Raw genomic sequence first — 13913 nt, forward strand, 5'->3', positions numbered from 1 at the left:
CACAACGTTCCTTCACTTCTTCATTCGTCAACCTGTCCCTCCATGTCACTCCACATGCTCCTCTCAAGTAACTCATTTCCACTGCTCTCACTCTTGACTTGTTCCCCTCTTGCAAGGTCCACGCCTCGCTTCCATACGTCAGAGTAGGGATCACAATACCATCATGCAGAGACTTCTTAACTTCCATACTCACTTCCCTATTTCTCATCACTGCTTTCAGCATGCCTACAACCTTCCTTCCCTGCTGTACCCTTTCACGCACTTCATCCCCCAAAGTTCCATCCTTACTCATCACACTACCCAAGTACTTGAATGCACTCACATTCTCCATATCCTCACCATCCAACCTCACTGCACACTCTGTGACTTCATTCCTCTCAAACACCATAACTTTACTTTTGTTTACATTAACTTTCAGCTTCCTCCTCCTACACACTGTCCCAAATTCATTCACCAAACCTTGCAACTCCCATTCATCTTCACTCAACAATACTGTATCATCGGCAAACAGCAACACCGGAAGCTTCCAAATCTCACCCTCATTCATTAGGGCCACCCCCACATCCACTGCCCTACCTTGTACCTCCTTTACGACCCCATCCATATATATATTAAACAGCCATGGAGACATTACACACCCCTGTTTCAGTCCCACATTGAGATCAAAGAACTCACTCAGCTCACCATCCACTCGCACCGTAGCCCTAGCTCCCTCGTACATACTCTTCACAGCACTCAACAATTTCCCCTCCACTCCATATATTCTTAATACCTTCCACATACCTTTCCTATCTATTCTGTCATAAGCTTTCTCCAAGTCCATGAAGGCAGCGTACACTTTCCTTCCCTTCTCTAGATACTTCTCCACTAAACATCTTAGAACAAATATCTGATCTACACACCCTTTTCCCTTCCTAAATCCCCCTTGTTCTTCTCCAACTAGCTCCTCTGTCATATGCCTAACCCTATCAATGAGTATTCTACCATATATTTTACCAGTCACACTAAGAAGGCAAATACCCCTATGGTTACCACATACTTCTCTCTCCCCTTTTCCTTTGTACAGAGGAACAATTATACCTGATTTCCAGTCCTCTGGAACCCTTCCCTCTTCCCAAGCCAATCTACACAACTTCCATATCCACTCCGCAACAATCTCACCCCCATACCTAAGCATTTCACCACATACTCCATCAATTCCTGGGGCCTTTCCCAGCTTAATCTTCTTCATCGCTTCCACTACTTCCGACCTACTGATCTCTTCCTCCCTCCTCTCATCTCTTCTTCTCCCAGCCATTCCCCAACCACTTATACTCACACTGCTCTCACTCTCTACATTCAACAAATCCTCAAAGTGCTCCTTCCATCTCCTCAATTTCTCTCTCTTCTCTACCAACAATCTATTATTCCTATCTTTCACTCCCCTACTATTTCCCCTTTCACACATCCTTACTTTCTTTACCTCCTTCCAAAACAATTTCTTACTCTCCCTCCATTTCACACTCAGATTCCTCCCAAACTCTTCATCCACTTTCTTCTTACTCTCCTTCACCAGTCTCTTAACCTCCCTTCTCCTGCTCACATATACCTCTCTCTTCTCTCTCTCATCTTCTTTCCAAAGTGGCAAATAATTACATGTTTTCACCATCTAAATAGTTTACCAAAGTCAAACACTTCATTTTCTTAATTACATTCTAGTTTTCACCTGACAATGATCCCTAACCCCTTTAAGCTCAGTTGATGGCCAAGTGTAGTGAGACTGGAAGATAAGCTTCTTTAGTAATCAAGGAGACTCATTCCTACCTCATAACTAAGCCTCACTGTATGTCATGTAATCATGACTTTGTATTAATGTGAGTGTGGTTCAGGTCCCTCAGATGAACACAGCCCGACTATAGTGGGGATGCAATCACCTGGTAGTGATGGCTGTATAAATATTACTCCACCATTTCCATGAGCCAAAGGACATCGAAGCCACTATAGTTTCTGGTCTACACTTAGAAGCCTGGATAAACACTTCTTCTCTGCTAACCAACCAAGGATAAGACAGTTTGGACTGATGGAGTGAGGGCAAATGGGTGAGGTGTTCTGCACACTTGAATGTGGATGGGAGAGCCACTGCTGGTAGATTAACCCTTTCAGCCTGATTACACACTTTATTTTATTAATGCTACCTCTAGATGATTTCATTCAAATTAGGATAGATTTCTAGTACTGAAGGAGTTAATGATAGCTAAAACTAACCTCTCTATCTGGAGACAGCAATTAGCAAGAATAAAATAAAATATGTCCAGATTTTATATATTAAGACAAAAGGATGAGGTCTGAGAATGAATCTCAGGGTTAGAGGAGCCTCACTGGAAAACTGCATCCTCAGGTATTTGAATACTCAGAAAGACAGTTTGAGCTTCCTAGGTTCCAAAGATATCATGGGAACATACAAACTGTGTAAAATATTAAATTAGTTCATTTTATTTAGCAATACACGACTGCAATTTCTTGAATTATAGTTCATAACTACACTCATATGCTCTGCCTGAGACTGTGTTTGGATGAAGTGTGTGAACCACTGCCACTGTGAATCATGTCTTGATCCACTCACTTAACCTTTGACTTTCCTACGACCAGGTGGATAAAGAAACTGTAAATCATGACTGCATGTTCAATGCACCTTCCTTAAATTCACCCCAAACTTAAAACACTCTCATCCTCTGATCCAAGCCCTGAGAACGAAAGGGTTTAACTCGAAGCACCTCAGCCAAGCTTCCATCAAACCACGCTGTGATGTGGGCAGTGTCAACAGTAAAGTAGTAAAGGAGAGAGGGACACTTTTGGCGGCGGTAGGTTGAGCGTGGATCTTCACACAGTACACCACTAATTGCACTGCGGAGTTCAACACTGTCTGACAAAAACTCAAGCCTGAAAAGATATGAGAAATATGTTTGTATCCATTCCATGGAACACAAACAGGTTTATATTGAACTACTAGAAACATATATACATATATATTTTTTAATGGCCAAAAAGCTATTTTTCTCTTGTGGTGACTAGGAAGTAAAATTTGGAGACAATCTTGGAATGGCAGTGAGTGACTTACACCACACAGGCATTAGAAATGGTGGGGGTAAGAATCATCCCATACTCAGTAGGCTCTGTGAACTGCCTGAACCTTCCATGGAAGTACCAATATCACCACCATTTCACTGCATGTCCTTATTTGGTGTGTCTTAGGGAAGATGACAGAGCTCCCTCCCATAAGCTGGGTCTTAAAAGCTTAATCATCATCATTATCATCATCATCATCCCGACCTCCTTTGCCACCCTAGGGCAGGGTGAGGAGTAGCAATGTCCAGACAGCTAAAGTTTGCCCAATTCAATGGGCCATGCTTCCATTCACTCATCACTCAGGCTTAATACCAACAAGTCTGGACACTGCTACTCCTCACCCTGCTCTAGGGTGGGAAAGGAGGTCCGGATGATGATGATTATGATGATGATGTTATTCATTTCATGTGAAAATGGCTTTAGGCCATTCAAAATCTGCTTTCACTGACTTTCCACTTTCTTCTTTTGAAGGCATCCTGGGAGGAATGCCAGAAATGGATGGTGGGAAAAGAGAATAAGGAAACTCTGGACATCACGCAACTACAAAGATATGATATGGGCATATGTATATAGCTGGGCCAGACACTGACGTACAATATTCCGCAAGGTTCAGCACACAAGTCCTTGTGTAGTGTCATGTAATATTGTAAGTGGAGAGCTATTTGAATACAAACAATAGAGGCCAAAGACAGGTAATTATCATGAAGGATTGCTCTGTCAAGTCATACCCTTGCAGGCTATCTAATTCTAATCTAGGATTCACAGCCAATATAAAGAATGTTTAACATTACTGTACTGAGATGGGTCTGGAGAATAACATTAAAGAGCCTGAAAATACATTATTTAAGGTAAGGTACAGTATATAGTTTCAGATATAGCTATTACCTGTGGCAATTATCCACTGCTGTGCTGGAGAACAGCTTTAACTGACTTTCAGCAACAGGGTTAAAGCAAATCTGAAGAGGTATTAATGGAGGAGACTTGATCCAAGATGCTGTTGATATCCCACACTCTTCTATTTTATCACAGTTCAGATTCAAGTATTTTAATTTCATCACATTTTGATGGTCATCATTAGTTTCATTATGCATTCCTGAACTATGAGGATCTCTATGTGCATTACTTAAGTGGGAGATGCAATCTGCTTTACTTTCGATATAACTTTTCGGTTTGGATAAACTAAAAGAATTGTTAGAATAATTCTTTTCCATGAAATCATCTGCTGAGTCTTCTATACTATTACTTATGGATTTTATGCAACTGCTGCCGTCCACTTGTTGGTTTTCCAAATTAAAATTATTATCTTTTTTGGTCTCTTTTTGAAGATAACTGAAAGGATTTATACACTGACTATCAAGATGTGAAAGACTATTGGGATTTTCATTTTCAAGTACTGGAACTTCTGTTTCCTTCTCAGTTCTAGTTATAACAGATGATAACGGGAAGCTTTGAGCATTTTCAATCCTTGAAGGAGAGTTTTCATTTTCTGTAACTGACACTGGATTTTGACAGAACCTGCCTGTGGGCCAGGATGGCTTATTGTGGTGAGTTTTTTTTAACTGATCTGAACTGTCATTCCTTGCCTGACATGCAAGGCTGTCCAAGTGAGTGACAACAAATGGTGGTGCATCATATTGGAAAATATAAGGCTTGATGTCAAGTACTGGTGTTCCATCCAAGATGTCTAGTCCAGACAGATAAAGGCAGTCATCTGAAATATAAACACTTATCATTACACTGAACTAATGATAATAATAACAATGAATCTCAGGTCAAAATACACACAGTATAACATACTGATACATATAAAAAATACTTTATAAACACATCAGATCAGCTGCAATGACATAATTGGTTTTTGGAATTATGTACGGTACTATTACGTTGAGGAACTGCAGCTTCACCTACAAGTCATCAAAATTCAGGAAGATTTAGACAGAACCTCAGCAATTTTGCATGCCTGAGACTCTACCTTTGTGAAAATATTTGACATGCCAAAACAGGTACAGTATCTTTATTTTTTCCAAATTCAAAAGTTGAATATGTACTACACATAAATATAATGTGGTAGGTGGGGACACTCACCATCCACTCACTTGGTTTACTGTAGTGCTGCTCTCAGATGTCTGCCCTTTCCACTCCTCCATTCTTCTTTCCTTCCATTCTCTTCTGTCTTTCTTTCCTTCATTCTTTCCTTGTCCTTCTGTCTAAGAGGGACTTTACACTTCCTCTTCTGTCTTTCTTTCCTTCATTCTTTCCACTTCCTTCTGCCTGTGGGTGACTCTACACTGAGTGACAAGCCAAATGGCTTCCTGTACACCAGGAAACCATTTACTACACTGGTTGGTAACCATATAACCAAATTTTGACGCCTGGTGGTTTAGTGGGTAATTATTGAGCTCCAATCAGATTGAGCCGGTGAAGGTTTATATCCAAGGGATGGATGGAGTTTATTGCTCATAATGTCACTCAGGGATGAGTGAGGCTGGTCACTCTCATATGTCAAGACCAACTTGCCTAGCCCCAGGCTCCTATGCTCCTCATGGGGCAAAGTGGGATTGGATGATGATGATGATACTCTCGAGGCACAATGCTCACAAACATGTACAAAACTCTGCAATAGTCTCCTTAGCTCTTGTTTGGTGTTTGCAAGTAGTACTGCTTCATCAGAATACATCAAATCTGAGATTTTCCACCCAATACCATTCATTACCAACGTCATCTCTCTCTCCATTACTCGAGTTTTTACTTTTCTCATTACCCCATCCATATATATATATATATTGAACAACCATGGGGACATCACACAATCTTGTTGCATGCCCACACTGATTGTGAACCATTCACTTAGATGCCCATTTGCCATTACACATGCCTCACTTAATGGCACCTAGCAGCTTACTATCCACACCATACATACGCAAAACCTTCCACAATCCTTCTCTGTCTTCTTTGCTGTATGCTTTCTCCACATCCATAAATGCCACAAACACCTTACAGTCCCTCTCACAAGCCTTCTCCACTATCCGTCTCACTGCGAATATTTTTGTTGATTTGAAGAAAGCCTTTGACATAGTCCCTAGAGAGGTGGTGAAGTGAGCAATGAGAAAGCTTGGGATCGAGGAGTGGCTGGTCAGGGCGGTTATGGCCATGTATGTGGGTGCTCACACCCAGGTAAGGGTGAATGGAGATTTGAGTGATGAGTCTTCCGTGAATGATGGTGTGCACCAGGGGTCAGTTTTGAGCCCCTTGTTGTTTATCGTGGTATTTGAAGCCCTCTCACGTGACTTCAGAAATGGACTCCCGTGGAAGATGTATGCTAATGATGTGTTGATTGCAGAAAATGAAAGGGAGGCAGAGGAAAGATTTAGGAAGTAGAGAGATGGTATGGGGCACAAGGGCTTAAGAGCAAATGCAGATAAAACAGTGATTGTATCTAGGGCTGGTGGTGGTACTGTCACAGAAGAGGGAGAGTGGCTGCGTGCAATTTGCCACAAGGGTGTGGGAAGCAATTCCATCTTGTGTAGTATCTGTGATAAGTGGGTGCATAAGAGATGTGGTGGTATTGGAGGTAGACTGCGAGATAATGCTGATTTCATGTGCGCCATGTGTCAGGGAGAGCAGGTGGAGACTGTCAGATGTAAAAGGATTGAACTTGCAGTGAGTCTCTTGAGAGTGTGGAAGAGTTTTGTTATTTGGGAGACATGTTATGTGCTGCAGGTGGGACTGGAGCTAGCTCAGTGGCTACAGCGTGGAGTGGTTTGGAGAAGTTCAGGGAGCTGTTGCTTCTCCTGATACTGAGAAGGCTCTCCCTCCGTGCTAAGGGATCTTTGTATGCAGCATGTGTTAGGAATTGATGGAGTGTGTGGTGAAATGCTGAAGCATGGGGGAGAGATAGTAGTAGAATGGATGTGGAAGATGTGCAGATTGGCCTGGGAGGAAGGTAGAGTCCCGGAGGATTGGAAGTCAGGTATAATTATTCCCTTGTACAAAGGAAAAGGAGAAAAAGAAGTGTGTGGTAATCATAGAGGCATTTGTCTTCTTAGTATAACAGGAAAAGTGTATCGTAGGATACTTACTGACACAGAGAAAGAACAGAGAAATTAGTTGGAGAAGAACAGGGAGGCTTTAGGAAGGGAAGAGGTTGTGTAGATCAGATATTCATTCTTAGATCTTTAGTGGAAAAGTTTCTAGAGAAGGGCAAGAAGTTGTATGCGGCTTTCATGGATTTGGAGAAAGCATATGACAGGGTGGATAGACAAGGATTGTGGAAAATGTTAAGAATATATGGAGTAGATGGGAAGTTGTTGAATGCTGTGAAGAGTATGTACGATGGTGCAAAGGCTGCAGTGCGTGTGGATGGTGAACTAAGTGAATTTTTCTCTTTGAAAGTTGAATTGAAACAGGGATGTGTCATGTCTCCATGGTTGTTCAATCTGTACATGGATGGGGTAATAAAAGAGGTACAAGGTAGGGTAGTGGATGTTGGAGTGTCCCTGGTGAGAGAGGATAGTGTTTGGAAACTCCCTGTACTGTTGTTTGCAGATGATACTGTGTTGTTGAGTGAAGACGAAGGGGAGCTGCAAGGCTTGGTGGATGAGTTTGGGAGAGTGTGTAAGAAATGGAATCTAAAGGTGAATGTAGGGAAGAGTAAAGTGATGGTCTTTGAGAGAGGTGAAGTCAGGGAATGTACAGCGAGGTTGGATGGTGAGGAATTGGAAAATGTGAGTACGTTTAAGTACTTGGGTATTGTGATGAGTAAGGATGGAGGTTTGGAGGGTGAAGTGCTTGAAAGGGTACAGCAGGGAAGAAAGGTTGCTTGTTCTTTGAAAGCAGTGATAAGAAACAGGGAAGTGAGCATGGAAGTGAAAAAGTTACTACATGACAGTATTGTGATACCAACTCTAACGTATGGAAGTGAAGCTTGGACGTTGTTGGAAGGACACAAGTCAAGGGTGAGAGCAGTGGAAATGAGTTATTTAAGAGGAGCCTGTGGAGTCACATGGAGAGACAGGCTGGCGAATGAGAATATAAAGGAGCGTTGTGGTGTGGATGTGGATGTGATAGGAAGCGTTATGAGGAACACACTGAGGTGGTTTGGCCATGTGGAGAGGATGGAGGGTGAAAGACTGACGAAGAGAGTGTATGTGAGTGAGGTGGAGGGGGGAAGAGGGAGGGGGAGGCCGAGGATGAGATGGAGGGATGGGGTGGAAAGGTATATGAGAGAGGGGGGTGTGAGTTGGGAGCAGGGCAGTGAAATGGCGGGGGACAGGGCGACTTGGAGGCGATTTGTTTGTGGCCACCCCAAACGGGATTGAGGTGTCTGGCAATAGATAGATAGATGTGTTAGGAGTGTATTGTTGTATGGTAGTGAGCCCTCGACAGTAGAGGAAGAGGATATTTGCAGGCTCAAACATACAGAAATGGCAATAATTAGATGAATGTGCAGTGCATCCCTCAGTGTGAGGCCTAGGGAGGGCTAGGTTTATGATGGAAGAGTTGAGGAGTAGGCTGGGACTGGAATGTATTGGTGTTGTGATGAGGAGAGGTAGACTGAGATGGTTTGGGCATGTGGAGAGGATGGGGATGATGATTGGGTGCAGAAAGTGAGAGGTGTTAATGTTGGGGGTAAGGTTGCGAGAGGTAGACCGAAAAAGATATGTGTCAAGGTCACTGAGTGTGACCTCAGGGATAAGGGACTGAATAGGGAAGCTGCCAGAGACTAAGCAGCATGGACAGCTGCAATTAGGTGACCAAGGCCGATGCAAGCAAGCATGCTGGAGCCTTCAAAAATGAAATGAAATAAACATCCTCTGTCACTACAAAAGCTAGCCTGTTTGTCACTCACTAGGCCTTCTGATATCTCTCTTACTTTCTCAATAATGATTCTTCTACATTCCTTCCCTACAACACTCAACAGACTAATGCCACGATAATTCTTGCACTCCGTTCGCTCACCTTTATTTCTGTACAGGAGTACAATCACAGCCGTCTTCTATTCTACTGGCACAGTTTCACACATCCATGTTTTTTACATTTCTTCAACATGCACTTCATTCTGCTCTCTCCACTTCACTTAATCATCTCTGCATACACCTCATCAACCCCAACTGCTTTCCCGTTTTTCAGCTGTTTTACAGCATTCTTCACTTCTGCAAGTGTCACGTTCCTGGCACTGTATTCCTTCTCTGCACACCCCCAAAACCAATCATGTTAACAGCTGCTCTGCTCTCTCCATTCTCATTCATCAGATTTTCAAAATATTCTTTCCATTTGGTCCTTACTTCATGGGTTAATAATCTACCACTTACATTCCTCACACTTCCATATTTCTTTCCACTGTCACTTCTACATTTTCACACCTCTTTCCAGAATAACTTCCTATTTTCAGTGTAACATGCATTCATTTATCTTCCTAGATCATCATTTACCTCATTCTTTTTCCTCTTCACTAGTCTCTTTAAGTGCTTCTTGCTCTCAATACATTCAGTTCCTCTTTCAAATGAACCTCTGTCCTGTATCCACTCTAGCAACTTCTTCGTCTTTTCTTCCACTGCTCTCTTAACCTCTTCATCCCACCATGCATTACCTTTCTTCTTTGTTGCTGCTCTTGCAAAACCATACACCGCTTTAGCGTTCCTAATTAAACAATCCCCGTATGCACTCCACAAGTTGTCCAGATCCATTTCCTTTCAATTCACTGACTCCAACTCTGCCTCTGCTTTGGCCCTGTATTCATCTGTCATTTCATTAATCCTCAGCTTCTCAACTTTCAGTGTCTTTCCCTGACTGCTCCTCTCTCTTCTGATCCACCTCATTCCTCTCAGCTTGATCTTGCATACCACAAACATGTGATCAGACAAACCTTCACATTGTCCTCTCACCGCCCTTGTATCAGCAACACTTCCCAGCTTCAATTTCTCTATAAGCATGTAATCAATCAGGCTCTTTCAACATGATCTCCATTCCCTCTGTACCATGTATATTTATGTGCATCTTTATGCTTGAAGTAAGTACTACAAATGCACAATCTCCTTTCCTGACACAAGTTCTTCAGCTGCAATATGTATATATATATTTATCATTCATTCATTGCCAGACGCCATATATCCCAAACGGGGTGGCCAAGGGCTTAGAGTTAATTGTTTTACATGGAGGGGCACTAATCCTCCACCAATCCCACTTGACACATAGGGAGAACGTTATGCCAACAGCATCTGGTGCTCCCAGGCGGTCACCCATCCAAGTACTAACCAGACCCATATATATATATATATATATATATATATATATATATATATATATATATATATACACATATATGCATATATATATATATATATATACACATATATGCATATATATATATATATATATATATATATACACATAGGCATATATATATATATATTTATTTATATATATATATATATATATATATATATATATATATATATATGCATATATAAATATAAACATATACATATACATATATATATATATATATATATATATATATATATATATATATAAATAATAATTTGGTTTTATGCCAGGTATCCCCGAAGGGCTAAGGCGTTGCCCCTAGGTAGAGGACTTTTTGGACTGGAGCGTGTAGCATTTTATGACCGGATGCCCTTCCTGATGTCTACCAATGACCCTTGGGTGGATTCGATCCTCCGACCCTTCGGTCAGAGTGGAGCGCTCTAACCCACTGAGCCACGGCTGCTACAAAATTAAATATTGCGAGGATTCGAACCAGTGTTTGCAACTGCGTGAGTACAGTATATATATATATATATATATATATATATATATATACATATATATAAAATCATCATCATTAAGACCTCCTTTCCCACCCAAGAGCAGGGTGAGGAGTAGCAATGTCCCAACAGCCCAAATTTGCCCAATCCAATAGGTCACGCTTCCTTTCACTCATCATTCAAGCCCCCTGAATCCTGGCTCTACCAGATACGCCAAAAACATTCACCACGTTCTGTAGCTTCACATAAACGTATCCAATTGAGTCAATCTGGACTCAATCAGTGGTGGATGGGGGTGCCCATCATCCACTCACTCAATGTATAGTGATGCCATATGAGCTCTACACTGAGTGACAAGCCAAATGGTTTCCTGTACCCAGGAAACCATTTACTACACTGCATGGTAACCATATAACCAGGGTTTCTGGCAGGGTTAAGTGTCCCCCAGATTCATCCATCCATCTACCATCCAATCCTAAATTGCCCCATGAGGAGCGTAGGAGCCCACAATCCTCAGTTTCCTTGGATTAATATAATTCCTGTTAAATTTTCTTAGGGCTTCTACCTAAAGATAGGATGAATAAAGGATGACTAGGGCGAATGATGAGAGAGAGAGAGAGAGAGAGAGAGAGAGAGAGAGAGAGAGAGAGAGAGACAGACAGACAGACAGACAGAGAGAGGGGCTGGTCACTCTCATCTTAAATGTCAGGACCGACTTGCCTAGTTCTGGGCTTTTAAGCTCCTCATGGGGCAACGTAGAATTGGATGATGGCTGGCTGGATATATATATATATATATATATATATATATATACATACAGTATATATACATATTAAAAAAAGATAGATTCACTCTCATCTTAAATGTCAGGACCAACTGCCTAGGCCCTGGCTCCTACGCTCCTCATGGGACAATGTAGGATTGAATGGATGGATGAAGGGATAGATAGATAGACAGACAGACAGACAGACAGACAGATAAAGATATAACTATATATGATAGAATGAAATTGTTCTAATACAGATTCCTGAGATGCAACTCACCTTCTACATGTATTTTGTCTCTACAAAACAAAAAACTATGTGTTGCTCATAATCTCCATGTTAACTACAGTAAGTAACAACTTGTGTAACTCTATAATTTCATGGCATTTTGACTATTGTATAAGTTTAATGTATGTCACTGAAACAAAAATCTCTTGGAAGTCTAAGTAAAAAATATCTAGTAGATTAATAGGCTGCTGTACAAGACTTCCCTGACCTGAAATCATACCGGATGTCTCATATTACAGTATGTGATTAGATTCAAGGCTTAAGCCTTAAACCAATGCTACCTCTAAGTAATGCTTGTAGGATCTCAAATGCTGGTCTATAATTGATTAGGTTCATCTCTACACTCTTCATAAACTGGAGTACAGTAACATTTGCTAGTTTTTAATCGTTTATTAACACTCCCTTCTGTAAGGAGTTACTAAGAAATAAGTGGCCAAGACTTTTTTTTTTTTAACTCTACAGTGAAAGTGATTTCATGGGAGGATTGAGGGGTGTTGCCCATGCTGCCCAAGCAACATTACTGCTTTACCACACTGAAGATTTATCTACAGTACTTCATCATCATCATCATCATCCAATCCTACGTTGCCTCATAAGGAGCGTACAAGCCTGGGGTTAGGCAAGTTGGTCCTGACATTTAAGATGGGAGCGACCAGCCTCACTTATCTCTGAGTGGCATTAAGTGAGGAATAAACTCTAACCACCCCTTGGATATAAACCTGCACAGGCTCAATCTGATTGGAGAGCCTTAATTGCCCACTGAACCAACAGGCGCCATAATTTGGTTACCACTCAGCAAAATAAATAGTTTCCTGGCATACAGGAAGCCATATGGCTTGTCACTCAGTGCAGAGTCACCTGTAGAAAGAAGGAAGAGTAATGAAGGAAGGAAAGAAAGACAGAAGAGGGTGGAAGGAAAGAAAGAAGAAAGGAAAGGGCAGTCACCCTAGAGCAGCACTACATCACATGAGTGGATGGTGAGCACCCTCATCTACCACTATAACTACATCTTTTATTAGCTATTACGTATATTTCTCCGAAACAAATGTCATCCAAACCATCTTTGGTTGACAAGAGTCACTTAGTTGGCCGCAAGAAACGGGAGGCCAAACCCTCATTACTCTCGAAAGTGATGTGGGCAATATCTCAGAAACATTCCTGGACCCGCCCCTGGATCTCTCTGACAGGAGGAGGTATGGTAGCTATGGAACACAATTTTGCATGAGAATAAAAATGTCCTCAGTAAGTAAAGTAGCGAATAAAGATCAATTAAATCTATCATAATATCTGTCCAAACTTAAATTGGTTCGTATTCACTCCCTACCTTCAACTTTATCCAGGTGCGCAAGGGTGAGACCGAGGGGATTTGGGCGGTGGGGAGAGCGAGTGGCAAATACTCCCACACGGTGACCATCTAGCCTTGGGGGAGATACTTTGGCTTTCTTGTGCCCTCTCCCATTGCCAGTATTCTTATCAAATACAAAAATTATCCTGTAATAAAGAAATAATTTGTTATATTTCTATCTATCCATTGCCAGATGCCTTAATCCTGCATGGGGTGGCCACATACAAAGCGCCTCCATGTCGCCCTGCCATTTCACTGCCCTGCTGCCAAATCACACCCCTCTCTCTCATATACCTCTCCACTCCATCCTATAAATTCCATGACATCATCTCTTCATTTTATAATTACTACTGTATTTATATACAATTTCATTCAGCCTGAGTGACTTTTCAAACTAGAGCAGTTAGCAATAACTTTTATTTACCATTTCACTGGTGCTGGAGTGGGATGCCTTCATGTGGTGGCACTGATATACCTGGTTTGCTTCGGTGCCTGGTTATAACATGGATTCCTCAACTACTTCCTTACCTCTCAAAAGGAGGATGGTGGACAGTAAAAGAATGGCAACTTCAAGCTGCACTCCACCAGGTTCATGCCACAGATGAACCTGGGGCTAAAACTGCTACTTCTACTGCTACCCCTTCA

The 13913-nt window shown here is 41.7% G+C and overlaps 1 protein-coding gene across 1 annotated transcript in view; it reads right to left on the bottom strand.

Moving 5' to 3' along the window:
- Positions 1 to 2525: 2525 nt before the first annotated feature.
- The window catches only part of LOC145392521 (tRNA (adenine(37)-N6)-methyltransferase), a 29027-nt gene continuing 17639 nt past the window's right edge, over positions 2526 to 13913 (bottom strand). Inside the window, exons 4-6 of the mRNA XM_080266915.1 lie at positions 13248 to 13414; positions 3991 to 4816; positions 2526 to 2919 (exon numbers count right to left, since the gene is read on the bottom strand). Coding sequence (XP_080123041.1) covers positions 2694 to 2919; positions 3991 to 4816; positions 13248 to 13414 — 1219 coding nt within the window. The 3' untranslated portion in view covers positions 2526 to 2693. The remainder of the gene's footprint in view (positions 2920 to 3990; positions 4817 to 13247; positions 13415 to 13913) is intronic.

Source organism: Coenobita brevimanus, chromosome 22, assembly GCF_032717465.1.
Source record: "Coenobita brevimanus isolate Jiangsu-jjx chromosome 22, ASM3271746v2, whole genome shotgun sequence".
NCBI lineage: Eukaryota > Metazoa > Arthropoda > Malacostraca > Decapoda > Coenobitidae > Coenobita > Coenobita brevimanus.